We start from the raw sequence: 17,667 nt of genomic DNA, 5'->3' as shown, positions 1-17,667 counted from the left end.
TGACAGACTTCCCAGAGACGGTGAGCACAGCTGGGTCTGTGCCTCAGAGGGTTTCCAATCACCAAGACAGACCCTTCCCATTGAAAATAAATTAAGACTACAAGGGGAAGAGGGGTTCAAACCACAACCCTGCTTACCGACAACACAGACTGCTGGAACAGTGCTCCCATCTGACTCATCTCTGTGCCTTCCTACACATTAGGTTATTGCTACATTTTTGGGGATCATTTGTGGTTGTTCAAAAGGAGCTAGAGACTTTGTTTTCAAATATAAGATGCTGCGGAGGGCAGGATGAACTAGAAGTGAAGAAAATTCCCCTCCCCCCCCCCCCAAGAAAACAGTATTTCTAGGTCAAAAAGACATGGCTGAGGGGGAGAAGTTCTAGCACTTCAGGCTTCAGATGGCTGAAGAAGTGCTGCACAGTGACAGAGAGAAAGCCATTCGGGAGATCACTGATTGACAGGATGTCTGTCAAGTGATCTCTTGGGCCATAATGTCCTGACCTGCAGCTCTCTTCCCCCAATGGCCCAGGCAGCAGCCTGGGCAGACCACAGCCAAGGGGCTCTCCATGCAGCATGACTGCCTCCAGCAAAAAGGCAACTCAAGAATCCAAATTCAAGTGTTTCTTGGTGCTCTAAGACCACCCGTGTCTCTTAGCTCTTCCTGTGGTTGAAGCCAATTCAAGGGCTTGGGACATTTTGTGAAAGAGAAGTAAGAGACCTGGGTGGTGCTGCTATCTCCTACATCAGAGCAACCTCAGAATTACCACTGCACACCACAAGAGAAAGAGAGCTGGCAACATCTAATTGTCTCCACAGATACTTTGAAAGCAGACAAATGTCATGATGGAAATCCTATATACAGTTCAAACCCCCTCTTGCAGTTTACCAATATTTATATTTACCATATAAACTTCCACCCCCTTCCTTTGAAATATAATAAGCCAGAGGAGAACATACAAGTAAAAAATTATCAGGACTTTGATGCAAATTCAGGCAGTCTCACGATAAGTTGTAATAACAACTCCCGAGTCTGAGAGCAAGGAGAGGCAGAAAAAACAGAAACCAACACCTGATATAAAATATTTTGTTTGCTTGTTAATTTTTTTTTTTTTTTTTTTTTTTTAGAAAAACCCTATTAACTTGATCAAGGAAAGAAACAGAAATAATACCTACATTAGTAAGTACTCACCTTAGGACAGACAGAACTGGATAAAAAGACAGATAAAACTTCTCTTTTACTATTTGTATTCTGGCAGTTCCTTAATTTCTAGTTACATACTAAGAACCAGTTATGTATAGTTTAATCAAATATATGTATACTTCCCACAGTTCATGCGCTGTCTGAATTTTTCTTTAGATTCCTACCTATTCCCCTATTTAAAAAACACCTTAGAACGTAACACATATTGTTAAATGTTCTGATTCTTTCAAACACACACCACACAACGCCCTCACCCCAATAAGCCAAACACCCACAGGAATTAAAAATACCAGCGATTTACTCATCAATGACATTACTTGTTCCACCCTGGAAAAAAAACAAAAGAAGGAGGAAAGAATATATAAATACAGCCAATCTGGAGAGTCTTGTATCACCTAGCAAAACTGACGTGGTGTAACACCTTGATAAACTTTCACAGACACTACTCAGCTGCGTGCTCTACTAGACTCAGCTCAAAAAAGGATTGAGAACAATTATATTCTACTGGCAGTCCAGCCCCTGCATGAAACTGGTCCCTAGCAGAGTCTCCAGGCTAAAGAAGCCAAGCGTTCAATAATTGGGGTCTTTATTTCCAGAAATTCAAGCTAAGACAAAACAGGAGGGATGTTTTCAGAAACATTGAGCACCTTATCTGTATCTTATTACAACTTCCAGACAGCCCAGCATCTTTGAAGATTGTGGTCCACCAGTCAAAGTCCCCAGGTTCAACACTAATACCTGGGACCCCCATGAACTCAGTCCCATTTATTGTCTAAATACAAAGCCCAGTTTCCAAAGTGCTCAGCAGCCACTGATTTTTATATGGCCCAGATTTGCCAAAGAGCTCTGCACACTCATTCACCCCACTGGCCAGTTGTAAGGTACATGTTGAAAACAAAGGTCTTTCAAACTCTTCCACCTTACAACGAAATGAGGCATACAAAGTTTTCAAGCTCATCCGAAGACTTTCTGTTCATCAGTTCTCATGGATCCAAAATGAGGGCTAATCTTCTAAGACCACCCATAGCCACTTCCTCCTACCACTTCTGCTTCCTCAGGCAGAAATCAGTTTATGTGAAAAACAAAGTAAATCAAAGAGGAGTAGGATCAATGAGGTCTGGATGGTTCAGTTCCCAGTGGCAGATACCACAGGTGCCCACACTCCCACTTAGTCAGTGGAAACCCAGGCAATAGAGTCTAGATGACAATTCAGTATCCCAGAGTGGACACTGACCTTTGGTCAGTTGACTTACTTATGGAGTGTACTGACTCTGCTGAGGGTAGGGAAGTTTTTTTGCCATATCTCACATGGAGATATGACAATCTGAACTAGATCCTGCCCTGGTTTCCAGAAGATGAGTGTCTTGTGGCAGAGAAGTTTGTCTTTGCTTTTTGTTTTCAACTGAACACAGCCTTTTGCAGACACCAGAGAAAGCACAGGGAAAGAAGGAAATGCAAAAATGAGAGAATATAATGTATTTCTCCAACTTGAGAGAAGCCCTGTCCAAGAGAATCTGCACACATTCATGACATCTATCTCATCTAGGTATCCCCTTGGGTTGAAAAAGGAACTGCCTTTTTCTGTAATTGAAAAATGGAAAAAATGGGAAAAATTACATGGCCTCCCTTCCCATCTCCATCTTTGTTTAAATGCAAAACTTGGCATAAGTTATTACTTTCACTCATCTGTCAAACATGGTTAAAGCTGTCCAAATGATACAAAAACTAGTGGACAAACTAGACAGATATACACACATACATGAAGAAACAGGGCTTAGGAAACCAGACTACAAATCTCTGCTCTCTCTCCTCAGTTGCAAACAGATTTAGTTAATATGTAAAAAAGAGGAATGACGTGAGTTAAGAAATAGTTCCTTCCTTTTTTGGACTGGAGAACAACCCAAACTCAACGCACTTTTTGCCACTACCACAACGATGGGGAGGGAGTTCTGTGTAGGTGGTCACATCTGAATTACTCACTGTAGCCCCTCCTTACAGTCACTGGGGAGAAACTGAGATGACTCACTCTTCCCCATTGTCTACAAAAAGAAACCCAGAGATCTGTATCAGTTCAATGAGATGAGACAAATCTCATCCAGGATGTCTGTATTTTTCTTTATGCAAGGTGGAAACAGAAAGTGGAAGCAGAAGGTGGAATCTAGAATCAGAGTATGTTTAAGCAAAAATGATTAAAGATGTCCCTCTGTGGTGCTGGATGCAGCAGTGATCAGCAGCTGTACCCCAGCAGATGGTAACAAGGGCCAAGACTGCTCAGCTGGCACAAGTCCTGAGCACATCCATAAACAGTTCCACCACATTCTTCTCACACCATGGCATTTAATAACCGTTTTGGTAGCATGATTCTTCACCTTTGAGGAAAAAGTCTTGGGAAACACTCTCTCATGAGGTGTGGGGGCTCATTTACAGTGTAGAAGTGGGATGCCCACCCTTAGACTAGAGGACACAGCCTGAATTTTCAAGTACAGACTACTCCAAAACTTGGTTAAATTGTGAGCAGAAGATCCCACATTTTTCATTTCTTTATCAGAGATATTCTACTTACAAATGAGACGCCAAGCAGTTTTGATTTGTTAAAGGTATCCCATCTGCTGGTTAAACCAACCTCTGATGACTGATATTGACAGTCATTCTTCAGTAGCTCATCTCTGGAGCTACAGGTTTCAGTGACCCGCCCCTACCTTCAGCATCTGCTCTCCACAGCAGCCAGACAGCCCCTATAATCTTCCACATGTAACCAATCTGTTCACAGGCTCCAGCTCTTTCATGGGCAGATTTAGCTGAAACAGTTGATGAGGCTCACCCTACTACCTATCTGTGCAATCTTTCTCTTCAAGAAGACCGCCATCTTATAGCAGTGACATCAACTGAAATCAACAACAGGATTTATTAACACAGCAATAAAACCAGCACAAATACTTCATTTTCACTAAAGGCAGGAGGTGTGAATAAGGCTGTGGGTCAGGAGCTCAGTAATTCAAATATTAGTGCTTTTTGTGCCGGGGGGGAAAAAAACCCGACCAAACACTTTGCTGACAAAACACCAAGCAATGGTCAGCTGTATACTCACTCCAACAGCTAAATTTTGTTCAGAAAAATATAGCTGGGTTAACCTTTAGCCCTGTCATTCAGCACTGCCATTGCTCTTCATAGGCCATAAGCTTTGCAGTGAATTTTCAAGTCCTTGGGACAAAGGTTTGTTACTCTTGCTTTGTCTGAACTTTTCTCGGCCTGCTGGCAGCTTTGTTTTACTGGGTTTAGTTGTGACTCAAGTTCTGTAATTGGCCAGGTGTCTGTATCTACTTTATTTTTGTTTGTGTGTGGTACAACCAGTTTTGCACAGACAGCAGTAACAAGCAGTTACTCTGTACAGAATGAGATATTTACCACTAATGTAATGGCTTTGTATAGAGAAATACAACAGCCTGGTATGACAGCAGAGGCCTGGAGAAGTGGAGACACAGGACCTGGCACAGAGGAGTACAGGCACAGGCTGAGAAGAGATGGGGCACAGGCTTGGCACTGGAGACCACGGCTATAAACAACTCACCAATGGTCAGTTAAAGAAATGCATACCTGGAGCTGGACAAAACAGGTTTTAGGGATAACAAAGAACTAGTATCCAATACACATAAACACAACCACATACAGCAAAAATCAGATGCAATGTGGGACTGCAGACCAGTGAAGAAAGAGATAGGTGTAAAGCTGTCTTATCAAACATACTAAAATGATCCCAGGTGGATCCTATAGTAAGGAAAGAAGAAACCATCAACACGAACCTCATACCTCTCTCCCAGCAAAGGACTCCAGATGCTGACAACTCACTCTAACACCCACCACCACCAGAATAAAACCAGCAACCTTAGGACCCAAAGGAGCAGGGGAGGGGTGAGCGTAACACCAGAAAGAAGGGTGGAAACTAAGACAGTTTTAACTGCATTATTCTTCTTTCTTTTTCTGCAATAATTGCATATGGACTAATAATGATTAGACTTTCAAAATTTCAGTTACACTAACAATAAATTCTTTGCTGTATAAAGATGTGCTGCCTTTTTGCCCATGAACAAGATTTTGAGTGTAACACTCTGTATGGGCATGTAGTCTCTTTACATCACAGTAAATAAATCCAGATAAAAATTTTGTTTTATTCTAAACAGGTGTTGCCCATCTTCCCAGAACAAAGGAAAAAACCCCATAAACTCATGTTTTTTCTAACTAGTTCAGCAGAAATATGATCACATACCCACACCTGACCCAGATCAAATTTGAACCATTGGGTGACCTAACATTAGTGATTCTGGAGCCATGGCCAGAAGACTACAAAAAGACCAGATCTGTAAAGTGGGAGCATTTGTACAGAGCTAGCAACATGACTAGAACATCACCTTGAAGGGGTTATGGACTAGAAAACTGCTAACACTTTCTCCTCATCAAATGTATCAGGGTTTAGAAAGCAATGGGAAAGAATTCATGGAGCAGAGAGGTAAGAGAGAAGCAAGGAAAAGAGCTACCTTGAAATCACTGGAAAATTACTGAGTGAGAACATTGTCTGGCAAAAGAAACTACAGATGGTCGGAAAAGGAAAAACAAATACTTGAAAAGTTCCACTGATTTTTTTGTTGTTGTCTTTCACTGATTTTTTTCTTCCATTAGCTCCCAGTTACCGGGGCTATAAAAGAGCCAGATGTTTTTTAGTTAAAATGAAGAGGGGAGTAATTACTGTGACAGTGTCTCTTCTGTATTCTCATTTCCCTGGGTTATCCCAAGCACTTCTACAAACCAAGCACTTCATTACCTTCCTCTCACCCTCTTCTTCATGGTGGAATGGGCTTCCCATGCACAAATAACAAGACCACTTTTTTCACGTCCTGCTTTACAGCTACACCTTTTATATAACACCTTATCAGAGTGACCTCTGGAAGGTTTTCGATGCATTTCTAACGTATGCTTGCTGGTTTTTTCCTCAACTAAGCTTTCTGTTAACATAAGCCCTTTAGTGTGTGGATCAGGTCTTTTTAGACTACCTGATACCCTCAGCACTGAAAAACCAGTAACAGTAAAGCAGGTCATCAGGAAAAGATTCATGAAAAAGAAGCTGTGGACTACTGATTCTGCTGAGCCATTCAAGAGGCATTATGACCTTTCCAAATGCAGTTCTTGCCTTTGTACATGAGCTATAAAACAATTAGCAAAGGAAGGGAGATAATAAAACATCAGAAATAGATAACAAAATCTGTTTGAGACAGGTGTTAACCTGTAACTGAAGTCATAGCAGGAGTACAATCATGTAACAGATAGGAATTGTGCATGTGACATCATCAGGTCATCCTCAATCTTAAAATTCAGGTTCTGTAGTTGTGTCCCTGCTGTAAACAGCCTGTAGTTAAGGAACTTTGTGTACAACTTAAAACTATCTAGCAAATAGACTGTTAGTCAACATAACATTACCATTTCTCTTCAGAAAAGGCAGTGCTTGATGGGACCCAAGAGAGTCGTGTTCTGAGCCTAGCTTTACTCCTCACCAGCTGTCAGATCTTGCCTCATCTCTCCACAGCAGTTTTTCATCTCATCCTTAGACTTCCTCACTCTTCACCCAATCTCTCAGCAAGGAGTCTCAGCACTTGACTGCACGTCCAAGAGCTTACTAAAATTACCCACCAGGCATTAGTAAAAATAGAGTAGTCCTGGCTTGGGCACATTTAAATAGTTGGTCCCTGGCTCTTCAGTGCAGGAATCATCGCCTTCTGTACAGCAGCTAGAACCACGACACCCCAAATTCCTGTGAGGCCTTTAAAGAGCAACAGAACATTAACTGCAATACAAGAAACAGGTGAATGTCAATTGTATTTTATATTCTCAAGTGGAAAATATACTTAAAAAGCAAACACGACACGTACACTTTTATTGAATGGTCAGAGCCTGGACAGAGATGGGTGTGTGCCTGACAGAGGAAAACTTCTAAGACTGAAGGTCTCACGCTCCAAGAGAAGGAGGAATGGTTGCTGCTGAATGCAGGAGAAGAAACGTGCGTGCCAAAGATTGCTACTAAAAACAGTTCCCGAATTCTTCAAAGGTAATGGTTTATCTTTGCAAGTGCAGTGCATAAATTAAAAGCTCTAAAGTCTTTTAGACTTAATGTTATTTTCATTATTTTCTGCCCCAAATCTTCAAACTCTGATAAAAGATGCTCCTTACTTCACAAATGTGCATGCAGGCAAAACTGCTCTTTATGTTCACAATATACAGTACACAAAAAAATTATCTCAGAATGGACTTCAGTTGCAAATAAGTGTTATAAATTATCGCTCACATATTAAAATTAATGATAATGAGCCTGCCTGGAGTCGCTAATTGGTTCTAGGCATAGTGTTAAGTTTTGCAGATGCAAGAAACAGTTCATTATCAACACTCAGCCAGCAATGTACTTGTCTTTAATGGTAACAATTCTTGAGAAATCCTGCTTCACACATATAAGAAATCAAATGCAAGAAGTGCTCTCAGAGCCCATGAGGAAAATGACAGCTACTCACATTTCACTGAACACCAGAACTGGCAAAAATCTTCCCTTTCAAAATCTAACTTCAATGACTCATCACAAAACAACTCAATCAGCAAAGCTCATACATCTGGTAGCAATGTGGTGTTAGCAAGCCCTCCTCAGCCAACAGCTTACAGACCCAATTCCTTCCAGCATCACTCTCATCCTTGGGGAAGGAATTCCTTCAACATAGCCTTAAATCAGATCAGGTATTGACAGGACCTTATTTGAGACGAAGGGGGGAGTTCATACCTCATGGAGCTATTGCTTCAACAGACTTAGCTGCACTGATTTACACAGCGTTTATGTTTTCAGAGTTATCCCTGCAAACATAAAGACAAGGAGCAAGATTACTCTCATATGCTCCAGTAAAAGTGCAATGCATAGGATCCACTGTGTCTGCAGACCTCTGTGGATGATAACCATCAGTAGAGAGGTGGTAACAAGCAACCAGAAAGTGGTAACATCAAACGTTGCTACAGTCTTGCTGGCAGGAAACATCTGCCCACTGCCTTATCTCTTTCTCTCATGTTATACTGAGGTTGAAATATCACTGACATCTACAGCAGTTTCTTTACAGTACAATCACCTCCACACTTCTGCACAGGCAGTACAAATTTACCTTCAGCAGATCTAACACAAAGACTCTTAGGTATCTTATTGGACTGTTGTTCAGACTGGACTGCAATATGCTTTTTCAGATAACATTTCAGCGGAATACAGAGAGATATATGTTCACTCAGAAACTACAGCACATAACCACACAGACTGCATGAACAAAATGCCTAATTGCTTCTAATGAAAAGTAAATATCTGAAGTTTGACATCACCTTTTTCCTGAAGTCACGTGTTCTGCTAAAGTCATACATGGCTCTATCTGGCTTTCCTTTCACAAAAGGAAAGATTATGGCAGAATTTTGTTGGCTGTTACTATGAATTCCAAAAGTCAAAGCGCCCATATGCACCTTCAAGTTTAAAAACAAAAAACCCACCCACAGCTCTACCTACAAATTCATTTTAAGAGTGGTCTTTGAAGAAGTCTGATTAACTAGCACAGCTGAAAGCTGTTTATCACTCACTCACCGAGGATCCCCAGCCATTTCACAGATATAAAAGCAGTCCATAATACTGTGTAAAGCTTGCTCTTCTGGACATAACTGTGCTGTAGCTCGTAAACATCAGAATCAGTGCTTTACCTCACTCCTCCTTCTGTCTCACGAGTTGTTCCTGGCCTGATGCAGCAGACACACAAGTGCTCCTTGTAAGCTGCCAGTTAAATACCACCGCAGCTCTTTATGAGTAGTTGGCTCATGGTCATCTGTCTTCCACGAGGACAGGATGCAAGGGAAAAGTCTGTCCTAAATACTGACCTTTGGAAACCACGGAGAGCTGCAGAACCCAGTGCTGTGCCACTCAAAACTAGCACTGGGTGAGACAGCTAAGACTTGATAAGCAGAATAGCTGTTTCAGCACAACTATGATTAGCTGTGACCTGCTCATTTGAAACTAACTCAGTATTTCCACACAGAGATGGGGATTTTTTACTATGTACAAACAGCTATACTGTGAGTTTCAAAGAGCTTTTCAAATATTTTTCTAGCTGTGACACAAAGTAGATAACGCTTGTTTAGCTATTCCCGTATCTTACTCGGGGAGCACACGTACTCCGCGTTACTAGGGTCTATTAAAATATCAAAGCAACTTTCACTGTCAAATGCCATTATTGCTATATCTCATGTGCATTATTAAAATACAAATAAATGTATATATGTTCTTTAAGGCACTTATTCATGTGCCCAACCATAATTATGTATAAGCAAACTCTATCAAGCATCTCTTCTTGAGGAGTTAGATCTTAAGTATCTCTAGAAACACGAAACTCACTTCTGAGCTGGAGCTGGAAGAATCTGTATATATTTAATACTAGCACCTTTCGCGCATAAAACAATTCAGTTAACTACAACTCAATAAAGCTTTACATTGCTAGGTAGCTGTGAATCTGGGATGAGTGACTTTCTACTCATTTTCTGTTGTTTTTTTGAAATAAAATGGATTACAAAAACTGATGACAGCACCGTCACGATTCACTATGCTCCTCACATCACCCCCAAAGCTAACTTTTCAAACTAAATCACATAGTGAAAATGTGTCACATTTCTATAGTCACAGGTTAACAACTCAAAGTTAGTCTAGCTATTACACCACAATCCCAGAGTTGAAAATAAGTATGTTTCAACATATACAAATAATCCCATTAGCTTCAGAGGGGCTGTTCTGATGCATAAAATCAGACTACAGTGCAGCTTTAATGAAAAAAAAAAATGGATCTACAATCCAATTCATAGGAAAATTATTTACTTGCGCATAAGTATCATTAGATTTCCAGGGGAAGCTGGTGATACACATTCTGAAGGGCACCAGGCATCTCCCATTACAAGAACCTTATTTTACTTTCTTATAATTTTGCCCTAATCTTAACCATTTCAACTAAAAAGTTTCACAGCATACACCAACTTAAGATGAGGGTTTTTTTGTTAACAACTGCAGATGAAAAACATTTATCTATTTCCAACACCTAGCTAGAGAAGAATATATTTTGTTTGGGATACATCCAAAAAATTGTCTATGAGTTCTAGATGTTGGCACAGACACTTGATATTCTGAAAGCTTTTGGATAAGCTTTTTTATATCCCAAGAAATCTGTTCAGGTCTGAGCCTTTTCAGGGACTGCAGGACATAGCCTTGTACATGCTCCACAGAAACAAGACTTATCATCTCCGTTTCCCAATGGTTTTGTGTGTGCAGAGCATGCTGCTGAGAGGCTGAACAGGAGGTTCCTTGCAGCCATTGGCTCTTCTGAGTTAAGCTCTCTTTTCTGTCCACAGGCCTGTGTCTCTCACAGTGACTGACCTCCAGATGGGTCCAAGTTGCAGAAGGAAAAAAAAGAGCATATTGGGTATACTGGGTCAGTGAGGTAAGAGGGAAAGAGACCTGTAGGCATCTGGCAGGGCACAGGTAACCTGCACAAGGAAACTGAAACAAAGAGCAGAGAACAGAACAATTTGATGGAGGGTGAAATGAGAATGAGGAGTCATGAAGGACTCAAGAATGAAGAAACCTGAGTGCAAACTGGGCACTGCCTGTCTGGGGAGCAGCTCTGCGGGAAAGGGGGAAAGGCCTTGGGGGTCCTGCTGGGGAAAAACCAAGCATGGGAGTACAGAGATGCTGTCTGCAAAGAGGCCACCAGCACCCTGGGCTGTAAGAGCAGAGGCAGAGCCAGGAGATCCAGGGAAGGATCCCCCCCTACTTGGCACTCATTAGAGCACTTCTGGAATATTGCACCCAGGTTTTAGCCCCCCAGTGTAGGAAAGACATTGATGAGCTGGAGGGAGTTCATGGAGCGGCTGGGGGAGCCTGGAGCAGAGACTGCTTCAGGGGACCAAAAAGCAGTCCCAATGTCTACGTGGAAAGGATTCAGGAGATGGCGACAGGCTGCCCAGAGGGGTTGTGAAGTCTCCATCTTTGTAGGTTTTCAAGACCAGACTGGGTAAAAGTCACAAGCAGCCTGATCTGATCTCAGAGCTGTCCATGCTGTGAGCAGGAGGCTGGACTGAGGGATGCCGGGATCCCTTCGGCCTGAGCTACCCTGTGATCCTACGACCTGGGCATGGCAAGGGTAGTCAGAACGGGACAGAATAATCTTCAGCTGTCAGGTCATCCTGCTCCCAGGCCCTAACACGAAACCCTGGACCACCCCTGTCCATCTGCCAACATCCTCCCTTGCTACCCTACCACCCTCTCTGGCATCAAACGCATGGCCCAAGCGAGACATGCTTCTGAGTCACAAAATTCAAACTTCACCAATAGCCTGCAGAGGGTGGGACAAACAGGAAAGTCTCCTTTCAGCTTCTGTGGCTTAAAGACCTTGGATTTACCCACGTGGCATTAAATGTCATTCAGACCGCAGTCAAGCTCTCAGAAAAAAGCCATGAGGACAAAACCACAAATACCCCAGTAAATTTGTTACTGAAAAAGCACATGATAAGGCCTAGCTTGGGCACAGCAGTGTGCAGGAACAAACCCGGTGCCTACCCTACGCTTCCAGCAAAAGCTCACCTGTACTGGTGATTTCCTAAATCCATTCACTGCACGTATCAACGGCTGGTGGCACAGCTCTGGTTATTTAGGGAGCTTTTATCGAAAGGCTGGTGGGGGTGGCACCTCCTTCTCTGACTAAACGCCTGTCAAAGGAACCGGCTTGGCCGCAGTCACGTCTGCCAGCGTGCACCGTCACCCCAGAGCTGCCCCAAGCGCCGGGACGCCCCACAGGGACGCCCCACCGGTGGGGAGACGCCCGAGCCTCCTGCCCACGGGGGGAGAAAATGGCACCGGCTCCATCCCCTCAGTTTCCTTTTCCTCGCCGACCCCTGTTCGCCCTTCTCCTCGCCCCCCACGGCCCGCGATGGCTCTTGACTGACGAGCGGCCCCTCAAGCCGCCGAGCCCCGCGGCGGTGCGGCAGCAGCAGCCCGGCCCCGGCCCCCCGCGGGCGGCGGCGGCGGCGCGGGGGGGCGATGGCGCGGCGGCCGTTACCTGGAGAGGGAGTCGCCGCTGGGCGGCCGCGCCGCCGCCGCCGCCCGCCCGGCGCCGAGGCTCTCGCAGCTGGAGCTCTCCTCCATGCCGGGCGGCGGGGCGGCCCCGGGGCGGGCAGCTGTCTGTCAGCCGAGCGGCGGGCGCCCGGCGGGGCGGGAGGCGGCCATGTTGGCCCGGCGTGCCGCGCGGGGAGGGCGGGCTGAGGCGGGGCGGCGAGAGGGGGCAGAGCCTGGCAACGCGGGGCTGCGGGGAAGGGAGCGGCGGCGGCAGGGTCTCCCCCGGGCTGCCTCCGCCTCAGCCCGCAGTCCCGGCGGGCAGGGAGGGGGTAAGGCGGGGGCGCCGTGCGGCCCCTTCCCCTCGCAGGGCTGAGGGACGCGCAGGTAGGGGCCGGGCCGCCGAGCTCGGCGGCCGGAGGGAGGGGAAGGGGGTTGTCCCCGGCCTCCCCTCGCCACACCCCTGCCTCCCTTCCCGCGGGCTGAGCCTGGCCGGGGCCCGGGGGCTCCTCATCCCTCCAGCCTAGGGGCGAGAAGAGGGTGAGAGACAGGGGGAGCCAGCCAGCGGGTGGGGGGGTACAGAATTGGCCAGGATCTCTCTTTGTGGCCTCTTGAAAACCAAGGGAAGGCGGCAGCTCTCAGGTTCCTTCCCTGGGGCACCGTGGTCATTCCTAACAGCAAGGAAACGGTCTCTCTCAAGGGTCCCCTTGAAGTCATCTTCTTATTTGTGTTGGGCTGCCCTGCTAGAGGCTCTGCTGAGACCCCCTCTTGTGTTGGCTTGTACACCCATAACAAAAAACAGTTGTGCTCCTGAAATTTTTAATTGCCCATGTCTGCTCAAGAATCCCCTTTGACTTTATCCCTCAGTTGGATGGGGCACAGGCTGTGGAACATGGCAGGTCAAAATCATGCGAGTCCGCAGGGTGCCAGCACGGATCCTCTGTGTGCTCACAGGGAGAGGAGTTACCTGACTAGCAGCTCACATGCGTACGTGACCATTTGTGCCCAGGAAGCTTTGCACTCACAGCTTGGTATCAAATGATCTGCAGGAAGAGCCATAGCATGTTCATTTCCTTGGAGTAATTCGGTGATCAAGAGAAAAGGTCGTGGCATTGATTGTGAAGACTGGGGAATTGCATCTTAAGGCTCTCATGCCCAGTGTGAAGGTGTCTTCCAAATGCATAGCTGTTTTGGCAAAAATCCCATGAGACAAAGAAACTGAAATGCTAGGGACATGTTAGTAGGCAGGTAGGTTTCCAGTAAGGCTTGCTTGTTGGTAAAGAGCACATGATGTCAGGAGCATCAGTCCAAATGGACCTCCCTGTGTGAAACACTACCTCAAAACAGCATAAACCCTGTATCTTCTAAACATCTGAATACTCTGCAGCTGTAAAATGGTTACTGAAACATCATCCCTCTTTGTGTTCCAAGGACTAAATTAGTTGATGTATCTCTGTTGTTTCCCGTTTTGTTCCTGTCATCAGGGTGTAACTCCGGAGCAGATTAAATCATGCAGAAGCCGGTGAACATGAGCAGGATGCTGAAGCAGGGTTGCAGGAGCCCTGCCAGAGACTGCGTGATGAGCCTGTGAAATCGCCTCCGTCGCTCTTTTCTTTAGTGTCTATTAGCAGCTCTTGAGTAAAGTTGATGTTGGATGGTTTTGAAGCTGGTTTAAACTTGAAAACACAGCTTTGATGAAGCAGGGGGGTTTTTTTCTGTATTTTTTACTTAATCTTCAAGTTTGTCTACTGGTGGTTTTTTTTTTTTTTCAGACTAGAAAATTTAGTTTGTGGAGCCTTTTCTAAAATGAAAACTCTGGTTTCTGGTTGATTTTTGCTTTAAAAAATAAGCTAATTGCTAGTGTTTTATTGCTGTGTTAAAATCCAAACAAACTGCTTTGCCATTATTACAATGAAAAGATCAATAGACCTGTGCTGATTTTGTCCCAGCTGTAAAAATTGTTTAAATGTTGATTTATTTTATTTTTCTCTAGTTAGGGTCAATGAACCTTTCAGAAGTACCATTTATTAATGGCAAATGAGATACCAATGAGATACTCTCCCTCCACCCTTCTCTTTAGCTTTCCATCCCACCTATGTCAGGGCAAGCAGACTGTGTCCTCTTCGGAGACAAGCGGACAGAGGGTGCTGTGGCAGCAGTAGTTTTGCATCTTTGGTACACAGTCACACAGTTCCTGGTAGCCTTTTCCCACTGCTGTGCTCTTTTCCCAGCTTTCCCGAGGATGGAGTTCCTGATGGTAGTAACCCTTGGGAGAGGTCAGCGCTGTAGAACTAGCACAGAGCAGTGCATGTCTTCCTTTCAAATCTTACCAAATAGTGTTGTCATGAGTTGGTATTACCTCTGTTCTCTCCACTAAACTTAGCTTGATAGAGGTGCAGCTGTTTAAAAAAAGTCTAGCAGGAATAAAAACAATATATAAACCTCCTTTGCTGTGTGAAAATATTAGACTGCCTTCCTTTCTTCCTAATTTGCTATTGATGTGGCATCTCTAAGTAGTTTATTGATGAAGTGCTCTATTTGCTTTTCACTGCCCTGTTTTGTTCTTGGCCTTATCCCCAGGGCCTGTGAAACCTTTTAGAAATTCCCACTGGTGCTTTGTAAATGAGAACAAAGCTAATCACCTCCTGGATCTCTCCTCCTGCTGAAAGAAGCTAGCAGTCTGCTTAGTGAGTCTTTCTGCTCAACAATACCACATTTTCAAAGTCAGTCAGAATTTTCTCTGTGAAGTGAGTTACCTCAGGGCTCTTACAAGTGATGGAGAATTAAATAAAGGCTCTGACATAACCAAAACCAATTAAGAACAATTCAGAAGACTGTTTTATAACAGATGCAAAATAAGCATAGTTAACCTACTTTTGCTTGCCACATCCCTTACCATTATCTTACAAATATCATCATTTGTTTTTTTATGAGGGAATGTTCTGCTGTTTTGTGATTTGAAGACAGGAAACAGTAAAATAAAATGGATAAGTAATAAAATTAAAAATAATCATGGATAAGTAATAAAATTACCTGTGTTCATCTTTAATGCTCTATCGCTGACACAGCTGAGATAAATGATATCCTGAAAGAGAGAATGACAAGGAACTTTCTCAAATCAAAGCTGTGAAAGATTATTTCCAAGTAAAGGGCAAGCAGACATCCTGCAGTACTTTCTGAAATTGTACGTGGCTGTAACTTTTGTTTATAGCACATAAGAAGTGTCAAATATGTAGCCTGGCTTTCTCAGGTGTTTAGAGGCTGTCAAAGCTGTGGCAAATACAACACAAAGAAGGTAATTTTATGTACCATATAAAACACGATTAAGCGAGGAGAAGTAAAACTTTTGCCTCGGACCTTCAGGGTGAAAGGGAGAGAGTATTTGTGTCCATTGTATTTAAACTACGTGTCTGTTGAGTAAGGGATTCTAGTTCTGTCTGTATGTGTAGTCCATACATCTGGTATGTGATAGATGAATGTGCTAGATGTTACAAATCCAGATGTTCTTATCCCTGGAACTTGCTGGCTTTGCTGCTTCACAGCCAAACACAGGCCTGTCGTGTGAGCACAGTGCTACCCAAGGCTAGGGACAGTCACACATCCCAGGCATCCTGGCACAACCTGCTCGTAGGGGTCTTGTGGGGATGTTTGGTCATGGCCGGTGACTCCTTGACTAAAGGTACCTGGAGCATCGGGTGCCAGAGCAGAGGAGGAATCGTGCTTCTACAGTGGTCAAAGGGTGAACCATGAAGCAGTACCATGTGCTCAAATGATTCTCTCTAAGAAAGCATGCTCCCCTGCTGCAGTCTTTGTCATAACCTGCCCTACATGGTACAGCTCATCAGACATTCCCCTCCCTCCCCCTCTTCCCCATCTCACAACCCAACACGGTTACTTGAAAGGCCTATAAATAACAAGGGAACGAGAGCCCTAAGCCCTTCTGAAAATGGTTGCCTTCTCCCCTTCACTCCAGCCCCAACATTAAAAACATATCCATCCTAAAACTAGCTCTCCTCACTAGAGCTCTACAGATCTCCCATATTTTCCCCACTATACTCATACATTTCTGTGCCCTGTTAGCCGGCGCACTGAATAATTCATAGCAATGGCAGCTTCAAACACTGTGCCTTCCTCTCTAGTAGTCCACATCAGTGAGTCCAACAAATTTGCAGCATGACTCAGTCCCATAATTGTTCTGAAAACCACACAACCAGAGACACCCTCGTCTCTCCCTTTGATTCACTAAAATGGTTCTCAGATTTATTACGTTTTCTTGTCTCCTTGATGTACAGCTTAAGGGCAGTGGGCAGCCGATAAAAGATTCTCAGCGCCTTGGGAAGGGCGGATTGTCACTGGAGAGATCCCACTGTGATGTACGATCATCAGATCACACTGGAGGTGGCATGTGTTCCTTTTGTCAAGCTCCATCAGCTGATAAAGTATGAGGTCAGAAACAGCAAGAGCTTTGGCACACGCAGAGAGGCTGTTGAAGAACAACGTGCTGTGGCTGTGATTTGGAGCTAGAGCTGCCTGTGGTTGCAAGAACATCTGTTACAAGATGGTCATGGGGCACATGCATGGATTCGGTCCTACTGATGCATGATGCCTGTGCCATCGAAGCTGGAAACTAGTCAAAACCAAGAGAGGGACTTGCAGATACACTTAAATTGTCACCGTGTCTCCAAGATTACTGTACTTGAGGTTAAACTGACCAGAGTGGTCACCTTAGCTCACCCCTGACATGGTTATTTACTGGCTGTGATGGCACCCTGACAGTGCTTTTGCCTTGCACCCGCCATGTGTCTGATAGAAGCAGAAGTTAATGATTAGTAGGCCTCTGATGCTTTTTTTGGTCACTTGATTGGGGTTTTTTTATGCAGTCATGCACATATTGGTACAAGGTGTTACGGATGTGGAGCTCTGGACTCAAGCTGGACCTAATCCTGCATGCTATAACTTGCTACCTGCTTACAGAGCACTTCTGATGGGCAGAATATTTATTCTGCTTGCTGCTTTCTTGTCCTCACACTCACCACCAGCTCATGGCTGCTGGCAGAGCAGTGAGGCATTAAATATCAGACAGGCTAATGAGTACGTCAGGATCCATCCCAGTGTGTGCTCAGTGCGTACAGACCACTGCCTGGAGCCAGACATTTCACCCAGCTTTTAATTGCCTTATGCTTTTAATTTTTAATGGTCTCTGCAGATACTGATTTATTGCAATGTACTGCAGCATGCATTTGCTTATAGCTAAGCAATGATACCAGTCCAAGGCTGACAAGGTAAGTATTTCAGTGCTGTAGCAGACTGTGAAGTCTGAA

The 17,667-nt window shown here is 44.4% G+C and overlaps 1 protein-coding gene across 4 annotated transcripts in view; it reads right to left on the bottom strand.

The window, feature by feature from the left end:
- MTMR2 (myotubularin related protein 2) overlaps positions 1-12,520 on the bottom strand; it is a 63,982-nt gene extending 51,462 nt beyond the window's left edge. Inside the window, exon 1 of one of the 4 annotated variants that reach the window (XM_074816212.1) lies at positions 12,354-12,520. In XM_074816212.1, the coding sequence (XP_074672313.1) occupies positions 12,354-12,439 (86 nt within the window). In that variant the 5' untranslated portion in view covers positions 12,440-12,520. Of the gene's footprint in view, positions 1-8,845; positions 8,913-8,958; positions 8,977-11,878; positions 11,897-12,353 lie in introns of those variants that run through there. The other 3 variants (XM_074816214.1, XM_074816218.1, XM_074816213.1) reach the window with 3 other exon arrangements.
- Positions 12,521-17,667: the final 5,147 nt, after the last annotated feature.

This window comes from Strix aluco, chromosome 2 (genome assembly GCF_031877795.1).
Source record: "Strix aluco isolate bStrAlu1 chromosome 2, bStrAlu1.hap1, whole genome shotgun sequence".
NCBI classification, from domain to species: Eukaryota; Metazoa; Chordata; class Aves; order Strigiformes; family Strigidae; genus Strix; species Strix aluco.
Note: the sequence above shows the minus strand (reverse complement) of the source record. Positions and strands in the feature narration are given on the sequence as shown.